This window comes from Penicillium alfredii (assembly GCF_028826965.1).
Source record: "Penicillium alfredii strain IBT 34128 chromosome Unknown utg000012l_segment0_segment0, whole genome shotgun sequence".
NCBI classification, from domain to species: domain Eukaryota; kingdom Fungi; phylum Ascomycota; class Eurotiomycetes; order Eurotiales; family Aspergillaceae; genus Penicillium; species Penicillium alfredii.
Window position 1 is genome coordinate 492,127 of NW_026622709.1, and position 12,669 is coordinate 504,795.

A 12,669-nucleotide genomic window follows, 5' to 3' on the forward strand; every position below is an offset into this window, starting at 1 on the left:
AGCCCAAAAATTTGCATTGCCCGCCTTTCAGGCCCCCTGAATGCTCATCTGGTCCGAGTGGGGTGGCTCGCCCAGGTTTCGTCGTCGGCGTCGCATCGGCGCTTTCTTGCGGTTGGCAATCGCTACTTCTTGTGATTTTGCGGCGTTCATTTCGGTATCGCCGTCCCGATCCGCTCCGCGCCCTTGGTTTTCCTGCGAGGCAAAATTCTCGTGTCTCCAGAGCTCGTCCAGCTCCATAATGTCCTTGGGCTTCATCCGGAGCCATTTCATGCGCGGGCCGACCCGAGACACTTCCGAGACCTTGAACCCGTAGATCTTCGGCTCGTAGATCTTGCCTCGCCCCAATCCGGGGCAGAGATTCGCCGTCCGGACTCCGTTGATCTCTACCGGCTGGTCTTCTGGTGTAGGCGTCTCCAAGTCATACTGAGATTGCGGGGATCGGGTAAAAGACGCGGGCTGAACTGGGTTTCGAGGCGACATGGTGGACAGCGACGTGTCGAGGCGTGGTCCAATATCCAAGTCAGGGAACGTCATAAAGAACAGACATCCAAAAGTCGTGCCGAAGAATGCACCGTCGACCGAGTGAAAGCGGCTGTTGGGCGGCGTGTAGATATCCATGCATCCGGGACAAAATAGCTTGACCGTCTCCTGACCGGGGGTGTCGGATCGGCCCACGGGGAGAACTTTGCATCCATTGCAGTTGACGCGCGGGCAGACACCAAAATGTTGCATCTCGTATTTCTCCAGCATCTGTTGAATGCCCGGCCGCGAGGTGATGTAGCGTTGGTGGATAAGCCCGTACAGCAGCTCAGCGGAGCTCTCGATGACACTCAAATCACTGGCTACACGGGCGTGTCGCCGGTCGCCTGCCCTCCGATACGCTGGGCGTTCATCCCCCAGCACTTCATCTTCATCTTCATCTTCCTCCTCCTCTTCCTCCTCTTCCTCATCGTCTTCCGGCTCCACATCAAGGATCATCTCCAGCGCCTCTTTGTACATGGGCACCTGCGACTGCAGACCCGTAAGGTTGAAGTCATCCTCAATAAAATCCTCCGAGACCTCGGCAAAGAACTCATGGCCCATCAATGAACAGAACGAGGAGATCCAGGACTCCGGGGCTCCTTCTGACGACGACATATCGAACGAGGCAGAGACGGACGACGAAAGCGTTGATTCAGACAGTTGACTCAGATCCAGCCTTTCCAGGCCGTCGGCCAACGCCGAACCTGTCTCTCTCGACACGTTGCCGAGATTTTGTATCGAAAGGCTTCGAACAGGGCTGGCGACGAATGGATTTCGTCACGAGAGATATGAGGGGGAGTGGGTTTTGCGGGGAGGGGGCGCGCTTGTGAGCAGGAGTCGGGCGAGTAGAAAGGAGAATTTGCACAAGCAAGGCGTCAATGATCGTCAAATTGATCAGGGTCAAGGCGGTTGATGTTGGGAATCGTCAAGCTCTTATGGCAGATTGAGAGGTGAGGTTGTGCGATCAGCGATCAACGATTAGGCGTCGGAACTAAGACCCCACCAAACTCTTATCAGCCCCTTTCTTCCTGATCATAACCAGACCACAGGCTCTTACCAGACTCTCATCGGGATGGCGGGCATGTCATTGCATTCTCCAGCATCAACGTGGGTCGGAATCAGGAAGAGGTTCGGTTGCGGGCGGTGGGATGGTGGGTCACGGCCTCACGATCACGAGTGCCGGAAGATCGAAGGAATCACCTTCACAGGGCACTACAATTAGAGTGAGCTACATCTACCCTCATATATAATACTTTCGACTCCATTGAAAACAAAATGAGAAATGGGTATTCCAATCGCTAAAACAGATCTTGAATGACTCGAGCGAATTCCCCCTCGTCGCCCAGAACTCCCGACAGTCCTTCGCCAGTATTTTGGATTTCTCCTTCGCCCACAAATCCATTGATGCTATCTCCAGGAGGAATAAAGCTGCTGCCAAAGGCCCCAACTGCTTCGAACAGATTCGTCAGCTCGTCGCTCATCTGGATGCCATTCAGAGGGCTGCTGCCTAGTTCATTTACTCCATTCATCGGTCCATACGACAGATCGTCGATGGAGTGCCCGGCCAGGCCCGCCATGGTCACGGCCGCGGCTGAGTGAGGATCATTGTCAGCGCCAAAGGGGCGGGCCATGACTCCCAGCTTCTCTCCAATCTCTCGCAGGCCTTTGATGGTCTTCCACAGTCGCTTGGAGACATAAGATTTGGTGCTAAACCCTTTGATTAGGTCCAGAGCCATGTAGAACTCATCATGTACTTGTTGGTTGAAATCGGCCGGCGCATGCGCCACAGCCAGCAACAAAACCGCAAGGGCAGCGACGAGGAAGTAGTTGAATGTAATCTGTTGGGTCCGGTAGATATCAGACACCTGGTTCAGTCGAGTGAGCACCCGAACCGTGTCCTTGGCCACATCCACTACTGTCTGGGCGTGGCCTCGGTCCTCCACAATGCTGGCTGGGGAATGCAGCACGGGTCGATAGATGAGGATCCGCAGCTGGTTCATGCGCAAGTACAGGAGCACTCTGAGGCGTCTCATGCCCCGGCTCACCGGTTCTCCATTATTGGGTTCCACGGGAGAAAACTTCAGTTCTTCTGGGACTTGCTTCTTCCACCACTCCAAGACCCTGAAATCAAAATATAAGCGCTCCGACCCACCAGAATAGACAACTTTCTGGCTGATGCGATTATAAGCGATCATACATCGCAGATACGGAAGAGATTCATCCTGTGAGTCCGGCAAGTTAGTAAAGTAGGCATTGCAGGTGGAGTAGTACCATGGTCTCACCGGCTCGGGAAGTTTGGAGTCAATATCCTCGTCCTGAATCACAAATGGCAGACCCATTCCCAAACTCCACCGTCTGTCCAAGCTGTAGACTGTCCAAAAGATCCGGTTGACCTCGCGCCATTGATCATTTGGAAAGGCTTTCATCAGCGCATCTCGGCGGTTGAGTCCCATCTCGAGGGACATGCGCCCTGCGATCCCGATGATTCTGTATGCCATGGCGTCGTCATCTGTGTGAAAATGGTACGTCGCCACAATGGCATAGAGCTGAATGTTTTTGATATCGTGTGGCTCCCATAACTTTGATTCAATGACTGGCTTGACACTCAAGTATAACCGCTGGCCGAGTTCACTTTGGCCTCCTCCCTCCACGACCAGCGTGGTGGCAAGGATCAACTTCAACAAGATTGTGCTGTCATCGAGGAGTCCATCGTCACCAGGAAGACCTCGCTGTGCGAAGCCAGTTCGTGTAGCCGCCTCTATGAATGTGTACAGCAGATTGGCCTGATGAACAACACTCGTAATTGTCACCACAGGATACGTCATTCCGATCTCTTCCTCGTAGACTCGTAAAAGGCGAATTGCTTCCTGACGGGGAATAGTCCATATAGGATCTTTGGAAGGATGAATTGTCTGAACTAGAGGTCCCAAGTGGGGAGGCGGAGAACCTGCCGGGGAGACGTGTGCCGTTGACAAGTCATCCGGTCCATCCTCTGTGGGTGTGATTCCCATATTCTGCAAGCTGGACTTGGCAACATCAAAGTTAAAAGCCGAGCTCGTCGGGCCGTGGAATCGTGGATGGCGAATTCGCGGCTTAGCCAGACTGGCTGGAATGGATGTGAAGACTGGTTGGGAATCATCACGAGAGACGTGGTCAAAAGTTGGGGATTCAAATGAAGGCTTGTGGGAGCGTAGTTCATTCATACTACTGAAAAGGCTGTTGACCTGCTCCTGTAGCGTCGAGAGTTGATCGGTCATGGACTTGAACTCTCTAGTCTAATGGTTAGCTTCGGACAACATGACAAGCTTAGTATCCATACTCGGATTCTTTAAAATTATTGCTGCAGCAATTTGGTGCATATCGACACTCCAGATTCAGGTGACCGCATCGCTGGCATGGAACCTGGCCATTGCATTTGATCTTGCGGCGCTTGCATTCATTGCTAAACCAAAAAAATGTCAGCTCGACCCAAGAGCGGAACTGTGTCCACGGAGATTATTTATTTTCATGCAATGCCGCTTTCTACCAACCATAAGGCCAGTATAAGAAGCAGCTGAGGAATTGTGGATGGGCCAACGCGAATCAAGGTATACCATACCATGCGATAGAGATGTAGCGATTCCGCTTTGTGCGCTGGGTTCCGTGGTTCTGGTCAGCCTTCCTTTTGGCTGTATCAGCTGCTGGAGTGGCCGGCTGGTCGCCAGGGCCAGTCTGCGGCGGTGTCCTTTCCACCTGGGGCGATTCTGAAGCCATGGCAGGCACGGCGACTAGAGAGACACTGCGGAGTTGCAGTGCGGAAACCTTCGCGGGGTTTCTTCCCCGGATTTAGCTTACTCATCGATTTCGCCGCGGCGTCATTGGCCAACTCATAGATCCTCCCCGGCTTATATTTCAGTGGCTGATTTTCTAGATCTCTTGAAGAATCCTTGGCAAGGAGATGAAAAGTAGTTGCTGTTGTGCTGGTTGTACAAGTTTGTTCAGCTTATCTTCCGGTGTAATGAAGCCACCAAGTTTGACCAAGAGAAAAGAAACATATCGGCATGAAGTAGATTTAGCCGAGGCAGAGTACCAAAAGATCGGGATAATTACATCATGCCATAGAATTGAATAGAAGAGAAGGAAAATCAAACTAGTTTCCATCAAGCCCTTAAGCCCATATATTTGACAACACCCAATCCTTCCCGGCCAAGAGAGACTGCACTAGCTGTGTCTGAAGTTGCGGGTGTCTCGACAACCACGCGGATCCCGCGACAAGAGCAACCAGCACAAAAGCTTGAGCGGCATTTCGGACACGTTTTTGGAGTAACCCTTTTGGAGTGAGTTTCGCGGACCAGTCCCGCCAAATCGGGAACGCGCAGCGCAGATAGTAGTGGATCTGGGTGTATCTGAGTATCTCGTCAGTGGGATCCAGGGGCTCAAGACACAAGAGAGACTTACGGGTAAGTAGACGAGTTCCAACCGTCTTCAGTGATATACCAGCTGGCGCAGAGACCCCGTCGGAACACGGTCCTCTGCAGCTGGTTTTGAATTTGTTGGGTCCAGGCCAGCTCTGCCTCCTTTTTGATCTCATACGTCGAGACCTGCCCGTTCAGAATGGGCTTGATGAAATTCAGGCTGTAGTTGACTGCATTCTCGGTGGCAAAGATCACACTCGTATGGCCAGTGGCAGTGTTCGGTCCGAAGAGCATGAAAAAGTTGGGGCATGAAGCAACCGCGATACCTTGATAGGCCCCAGGCTTGTCGCCCCAGACATCTTCGAGATCCTTATTCTGGCGGCCAATCACCTTCAGCGGATGAAGCCATCGGTTGGTTTCAAATCCATTGGCCATGATGATCACATCGGCGGGGATTTCTCGCAATTCATCGGCCGCTTCGTTCTTGTTGGGGGGATAATGACGTCCCGGTCCAAGAGTCACACTCTTCGCATGAACCCGCGTCAGTGGCTGTGTGGTCAACTCCACATTCGGTGCGTTGAGACTTTTATACCAAGCACCATCGATGATGCGTCGCTTGCAGCCGAGGCTGTAGTTGGGAGTCAAGATCTCGTGATACTCCTCGGGGGCAAGTCGACGCATAGTTCTCAAGAACTTTTGCTCGATCTGTGGTCGCCGGAGACGACCCCATGCAGTATCGGTGAACATATCCAAAAAGCTCTTTTCACAAAAACAGAACAAGCTGGCTCGAACAACACGCGCTAGCCCCGGAACATGGGTCATCAGGGTCGGTGTCCATCTCTCCCACCAGGCAAGCAGCCTCGGACTAAGGAGGTCCGGCTGTACCCAAGGAGGAGTGCGCATGAGCTGTGTGATGGAGCGGACGTTGGCTTCAGGCTTGGCCAGCTCCGGGACGACTTGAGCCGCACTACACCCGGAACCAACCATGACCACGTCCTTGTTCCGCAGATCGATGTCATCGCGCCATCGCGCCGTGTGCATGATTTCTCCCTGGAAGTCTTCGATGCCCGGGATATCTTTGGGCCATGTTTTGGGCTCGACCAAACCACCCACACCACTGACGACAATCTTGGCCCGCACGAGCTCCGTTTTGATGTAGACACTATGAGAGCCATCTTGTGCTGCGCGCTGATCACGTTCATGCTGGGCTAGATCCCCGGTTCCAGGGACCAGATGTGAGAGTGTCACCTCCCACTCTTCATCCTCTTCAATCCAGCGAATCTGGCGCACATCACTGTTGAATTGGATCTTATCTGTGATTTCATACTTCTCACAGACATCTGTCATATATTGCGCAAGCTCCTGGCCTGATGGGTGCAAAGTGGACCAGTCATGCTTGGGAGAAAAGGAGAAAGAGTAGAACAAGGCTGGTCTGTATTTTGCGTTAGATATATCAAACTCGTGGGGATCAGATCATTCATACATGTCACAGGCAGCACCGGGGTACCGGTTGATCCACCAAGTGCCCCCAATGCCGGACTGCCTGTCAAAGATTCGAAACTGATCGAACCCAAGAACCTCCCTGAGGCGGCATCCCATTGCCACCCCGGACTCACCAGCACCGATGATCAGAACAGGATAGTAGGTATACGCATCTTTGCCATATGCATGACGCTTATGGATACTCGTGATCGAGGGCATTTTGGGTGCAATATGATAGCCCAAGAGCAGTTTCCACCAGGTCCTTGCGTAGTTGCAGGGGGCACAGCGAGAGTTCACGGGGTGTAGAAGCAGTAAATACTGTGCAAGGTGAAATGTAGGACAACCATGTGAATCCCGAGAACACCCTATTGAGTCCGTCACAGCCGGTGAGTATATATGTTTCTCAAGGGAAAATAGCAGAGAAAAGGAAATGTGAAGTCAAAAAGCATTCAAGTTGGATCTGCGGTTTTGTATGGAGGATCGGTAGCCTCGGTAATCGGCATCACCGACTCGGTTGAACATGACTCGCGATTATTCCTGCGTCGCATTATTTTTATGAAATAATAGAGTTTCTCTCAAAGGAATCAAAGGAAGAACCATTGATCTTTGTCTTCTGTGATTGATTGATGGTGATTCTCTCAAGATTCGGGCCAAAAACCAGCCGAGAAAGGGGGAGGAAAAAGGGTGATGAGCTTCTCCGCACGGTGTGAATGAAGATCCGTCAATGCTCCTCAACCGAGTCTGGCCGCGACTTGCGCGCAATCTTTGCACCTCGTCAGCCCGCTACTGGACTCTCGAGACTCTGCAGGATGCTAGCATCGACACCTTCCGACAAAAATGCTTCGTGCCTGAACGACCGGCCCTCCTCCCGCGCTCTCATTTCCGTGACCTACCCGCTGTGAAACATTGGTTCGACTCCACGAATCGCTTGAACGTGGAGTACCTACAAACCCATGCCGCCGATGCGTTTGTGCCGCTCGAGCTCACAGAGCTCGCCGCAGAATCACTACGAGGCGAAACAACCACGGGCACACAGGTCGCGACAGTTCTGAACTTCCGACAATTCCACGCGCCGCTCACACTCTTCCTGGATTGGATGTGCATGGCAGAGACGTCCCCGCAGTCAACCCGGCTCTACCTAGCCCAGTGCCAGCTCCTCGACCTGCCTCTCGCCCTGCGACAGGATTTCCCTACCCCCGAGCTTGTCGCGCAAGCAGGCAAAGGCGATGTGTACGACACCAATGTGTGGATTGGACATCCGCCTACATACACCCCGCTCCACCGCGATCCCAACCCGAACCTCTTCGTGCAGCTGGCCGGTCATAAGGTGGTGCGACTATTGCCCCCGGCGGACGGACAGGCTTTGTTTGCTTCGGTGCGGCGGCAATTAAACCAGAGCGGGGATCGCGAGGCGGCGGCCTTCCGGGGAGAGGAGATGATGCAGGGCCAGGAGCGAGCACTGTTGGACAAGATGGTCTGGGATGTCCCGGTTTCTGCCGGTTCAGAGACGGGAACGGGGTTTGAAGCGCATGTGGGAGCTGGAGATGGCCTGTTCATTCCTAAGGGCTGGTGGCATGGTATTAAAGGCATTGGAGAGGGCGTGACAGCTTCGGTAAGTGTGCTATGTCCTTGGATTGGACCTTGATTGTTGACATTGTGTAGGTGAACTGGTGGTTCCGGTAACCCGTGTAATTATAGACATGATATGCTATTTTAAGACGATTTTCTAGCCTTTTGGGAGTATTACTTCGAAAATCCATGAACCTTTTGTATGACTCGAAGATAAATATTTCACTTTGAAGTTATGTAGAAAAGGTAGGTTCCTTATTTCAGGATGTAATTTCATATTGTCAGATTCTCATATCCTCATACTGCTGCATATTATTATTCTCATTATTTATTCAACGATTTCTGTGTTCAACAGCACTGATGTACTTGGCTAAGCCCAGCTCGGTGGATATCCATTCCGCTCCACCGAGTTCTGCTCCAACACCTCAAAATCCCCAATCAACCACCGTCGTAAGAGCAGCATGCTGGTCTCCCGCGCCTACCGAGCCGCCCTCCTCCATCTCAGCGTGAACCCAATCCTCACACGAGCATCGGCCCCCTCAACAGGCGCACTTGCGCATCTCCCCCAGACCCCAGCGACGCGACTATCGACGATCCTGTTCCCGCAGTGCGCAATCTCCAAATCCGCAGAACCCATCCGCATAGCGCACACAATGGCCGGGTCCAACTCTGCCTTACCCTCCAATTCTAAACCAGACACCCACGAGTCGCAGCCCCAAGAGTCACAGCAACAGCAAGACGACCAGCATCTCTACCTCCCGGCGAAAGAGTCCAATGAGAATGACTCGCAGGGCCAGCACCGGCTCGAGGTCGATGGCTCGGCGGCTAAACTCGACCACCTGGGCCCGATGGTGGTGAATGTGGATGGGACATTGTCGCGGATCTCGAATTGGGAGCAAATGACGGAGATGGAGCGCAAGACTACGCTGCGGGTGCTGGGGAAGCGGAATAAACAGCGGTTAGAGGCGTTGAAAGCTGCTGGGGGAGAGGGCGAGTCGAAGTGATGTATCGAATTGCTCAGATGAACCAATAACTACGGCATCAAACAGTCTGGAAAACAAGTAGCAAAAGGCTACTCAGTCACATCTCATAACACTGGCATAAGTTCATTGAGATATCTCTGGATCATTTCAATCATACTACGAACTCGACCAAGGAAACCAGACTAGTCTTTGTGTATTTCAGCCTAATCACTCCTTGACTGCTTAATGTAGTCTGGCTGGAGACGTAATCCAGCCTCCCTGGGTGTTGATGTCTATGGTCAAATCTTGTCCAAGTTACCCTTCCCAACCATATCTCTATTCAAAGAGCTTGGTAGCATATTTGTGGACAACATTTCTATTCCACAGTTAGCCAAACAAGAATACACACAAATATAAATATCCGAGTTAAATACCAACCTTGGTGGCGCAGGCACGAAATCTCGAGTATACTCCTCGATAGCGGCCAGGCCAGAAGTGAGATCCACCTCCAATGGCTCGAGGAACTTGGTTTTATGGGTGATTTTCCAGCCAATGTACAGCACCGGAAAGACGCCGATCATCGTATACGAGAAGAGGAAAGTAGGAATGGACCAATGCCCCGGCAGAAATACCGTATATCCGCCCACAAAGGCCATGATGGTGGTGGAAATGCATGCGACGTAAGCAATGTAGGGCTGGAACCAGCTTCTGTACGGCAAGTTCTCGCGCGAGATCCCTTGGGCGTCCAGAGCCTTTTTGAATCGGATGTAGGTGAAGGTGACGACGGAGAAGTTGATTAGTTGAGACGCGGTGACCTATACATCGATTAGTAGATTGTTCCGCCCAAAAAAGAAAGATGGAGTCTTTGCCATATTTCATACCAAATTCACAAACCAATTGAGGACCACCGAGGCGCCATTGGATACCTGCAGGAAGCTTAACAGAGCGATCAAGAGCACGATTCCGACGCAGTAGATCGGCACGCCTCGTTTGGTGCATTTGGTGAGAATTCGAGGTGCCTTGCCCTCCAGGGCCAGACCGTACAAACTGCGACTGGCGCAGTAGACATAGCTGTTCCCGGCACTGAAACACGCACTGAGAACCACGGCGTTGACAATATGCGGCAGAATCGGGATGTGCAGACGGTCCATGGAAATGACATAGGGCGAAGCTGCAGCACCAGGCTTGCCACCATCAAAGGCCGCGGCCATGGTATGGTCATTGTACGGGACGAGGATACCAACACAGAGAACGCCCAGCACAAAGAACGCCGTGAGACGGTAGAAGACGCCATTATAGGCCTTGGGCAGCACGAAGCGTGGGTTGATGGTCTCACCGGCAGCCATGGAGACATAGTCGGGGCCGGCGATGGTAAAACTGGCCGCGATGAGGGCGGATAAAAACCCAAGAAAGCGACCGAGGTCACCATCCCTGTAGTATGTATTGAAGGCGCCCGGCTCGTTCCAGTACCGGAACCCAAACCGGTCGCCGAGTGGGTTGCCGCCCAGCATGACGATGAACGTGTAGATGATCAGGCCTGTGCTTAGCAGGACTTTGCCTAGAGATAGCCAGAACTCTGCTTCGCCGTACCATTTTACGGCGAAGACATTGAGTAATCTGTTGGGAAATGAGCAACTGCCTGTGAAAATACCCAGAGAAAGATGAGATATTCACGTACACGTAGAGTACCAGTACAATGATATTCATTGCGGCAATGGGGATTGCACTTGTCCAGTATTGGATGATGAGTGACACGGCTACAACCTCAAACGGCACCAGCGCTGCCTCGAAGATAAAGAAATTGTATCCCGCAGCAACACCCAGGGCCTCGTCGACATAGCGGCCGGCGAATCGGATGAATGGTGACGAGATTGGCAAGTAAGTGACCATCTCTGCCAGACCTAGAGAACATCGTGAGTTTTTGTAATAGATTACAAGTTGAGCGTCAAGAAAGGGAGCAAAAGGCGCAGGGGCAATGAACTGGACGAGTGGCGCTTTCGGAGTTCATAAGTTCAGGGCGCTTGGGATGAAAAGACGAGGGTTGCTGGTGGACAGGATGAATCGTACAAACGGTGATGATCAAGATGATAGCACTCCTAGAAAAGTCACAGTATAAGATCTCCGTTCACCAGAGGTAGTAAAACAAGAAATCAACAGCTCATGGGTGTCCGACGGTTGATCTTTGGTTGCTTCGGGTGATGCATGGGGTTATATCAAGCGGACTACCGGTGAAGTATATGGACATCTGACTGGTATAGATCTGCTTACATCCCTCGGGGTCTGTGAAGGTGTCAAGTGTTTTTCTCCTTTTTGATTCTTCTTCGGCTTTCTTTGTCTGTTTCGCTTGTTCGACTAGAGTTGATATTGATTTGTCGCATAGATAGGGAGACCAGACCATATACCGGAAGAATAGTCGGACAACCCAAAAACAAAACGATAACAGAGCAAAGAAAAAAAAATAGTCAATTGAACAACTGGGAGGAATGGCAACTGACCAAATACTAAATCCCAGAAACAAGCTTGCGGGACCGCTGGTGCGCAGGTTGTTCCCGACTTGGACGTACAACGCCGTACCAATTGTGCCACCGATCCCGATCAATTGCACATGGCGAGGCTTGAGCTTGCGGCGGGTGTGATCATAGGTGTGTTTCATGGACCCGCCATCGATCGAGTCGTTGCGATCCATAGAGTCCTTTTCCGTGACCTCAGTGCCCTTGCCGACGCCTTTGGTGAGCTTTGACTCGGGATCGGCATCGCGGGGAGATTCCGCGCGCTGGATGGCAGCTGTCATCGGCGTATGGGACTGGTTTGAGTTGGAGGGATACATTGTGAAGGTGGTTGATTCACCTGCGAAGAAAATGGAGGGAATTGCGGCATCAAGCAAGAAACACCCAAAACCTGGAAGAAGCCACGAAGGAAAAGAGAAAATCCCTAAAATCAAAGACGGGAAAAGATGAGAAAAATCTGCCTGCTTGGCAGTCTTAGCCTGCGCGCAAGTACATTCGGGGCAATCCGAAGTAAACCGGGATGTGGGGGAGCATGTGCCGAGGTTCAAGTTGGCTTATCGAATGGCACAATCACCCAGCAAAGAATGTGGGAAATGCAACACCAGATATTGAACAATTTGTATCATATCATTCTGATTAATGTCCTTCATGGACCATGTGCCTTTCTGGCGCACGCGAGTTCCTATCTCTGGAACTACTGCGGGAGGAAGTCTCGTCTGAGGGCTTTGGCTGGGATGGAACGGGAGTTTTTTTCCCAAGCCAACTAGGCGGGAAGAAACTGTCATTGTCTTCGAAATAAAGGTGGTGGATCACCTCAGAATCCGTAGAGTCTCGTCTTGGGTGGTTATGAGTGTCGATCTCGTGCGAGGTAGACAGGACACAACGGGGATGCGGGGGATTGGACATTTTTGGTAATGTGCAATGTGCTTGAATATTTGGTCAGGTCAAGTGCATGTCAGAAGAGTCAGAAGAGTTAGAAGGGTGCTGGAGGCTCTGACTGTTAAAAACCATGTCCCCGGCCGAGGTCTCTGACGTCATGGTATACTCCGGGGTACCAAACAGCAGAAAAAGAGAGGGCAGGAAAGATAGCAATAATACCAATAGTAACAGTGGCAATGATGTTCTCCAAGCAGTATTAACTATTTTTCGATACTCGACTTCATATCGCATTGCCATACAAACCCCATCGCTCAATCAGAATGCCGCGTTCGTCAGCATAACCCCGCCTGCCCC

At 51.9% G+C, this 12,669-nt stretch overlaps 5 protein-coding genes across 5 annotated transcripts; 1 reads left to right on the forward strand and 4 right to left on the reverse strand.

The window, feature by feature from the left end:
* Nucleotides 1-27: 27 nt before the first annotated feature.
* Nucleotides 28-1,137, reverse strand: NUU61_009716 (casein kinase II subunit beta; the record flags this gene model as incomplete). The annotated part of the gene is made up of 1 exon (XM_056660241.1): nt 28-1,137. One exon carries the CDS (start codon nt 1,135-1,137, stop codon nt 28-30), a length of 1,110 nt encoding a protein of 369 aa, XP_056506739.1.
* Nucleotides 1,138-1,820: 683 nt separating this feature from the next.
* NUU61_009717 (transcription factor domain-containing protein) lies at nt 1,821-4,616 on the reverse strand (the record flags this gene model as incomplete). The annotated part of the gene is made up of 4 exons (XM_056660242.1): nt 1,821-3,792; nt 3,842-3,964; nt 4,121-4,336; nt 4,612-4,616. 4 exons carry the CDS (start codon nt 4,614-4,616, stop codon nt 1,821-1,823), a joined length of 2,316 nt encoding a protein of 771 aa, XP_056506740.1.
* Nucleotides 4,617-4,669: 53 nt separating this feature from the next.
* On the reverse strand, nt 4,670-6,617 carry NUU61_009718 (flavin-containing monooxygenase; the record flags this gene model as incomplete). The annotated part of the gene is made up of 3 exons (XM_056660243.1): nt 4,670-4,907; nt 4,960-6,348; nt 6,400-6,617. The coding sequence occupies 3 exons, from the start codon at nt 6,615-6,617 to the stop codon at nt 4,670-4,672; spliced, it is 1,845 nt and encodes a 614-aa protein (XP_056506741.1).
* Nucleotides 6,618-7,122: 505 nt separating this feature from the next.
* Nucleotides 7,123-8,971, forward strand: NUU61_009719 (uncharacterized protein; the record flags this gene model as incomplete). Its single annotated transcript, XM_056660244.1, has 4 exons — nt 7,123-8,010; nt 8,061-8,077; nt 8,129-8,138; nt 8,348-8,971. The coding sequence occupies 4 exons, from the start codon at nt 7,123-7,125 to the stop codon at nt 8,969-8,971; spliced, it is 1,539 nt and encodes a 512-aa protein (XP_056506742.1).
* A 368-nt stretch (nt 8,972-9,339) lies between these two features.
* On the reverse strand, nt 9,340-11,756 carry NUU61_009720 (putative general amino acid permease (Agp2); the record flags this gene model as incomplete). The annotated part of the gene is made up of 5 exons (XM_056660245.1): nt 9,340-9,744; nt 9,811-10,546; nt 10,608-10,830; nt 10,997-11,025; nt 11,425-11,756. Coding segments are annotated over 5 exons (1,725 nt in total), but the record flags the coding sequence as incomplete, so codon positions are not given.
* Nucleotides 11,757-12,669: the final 913 nt, after the last annotated feature.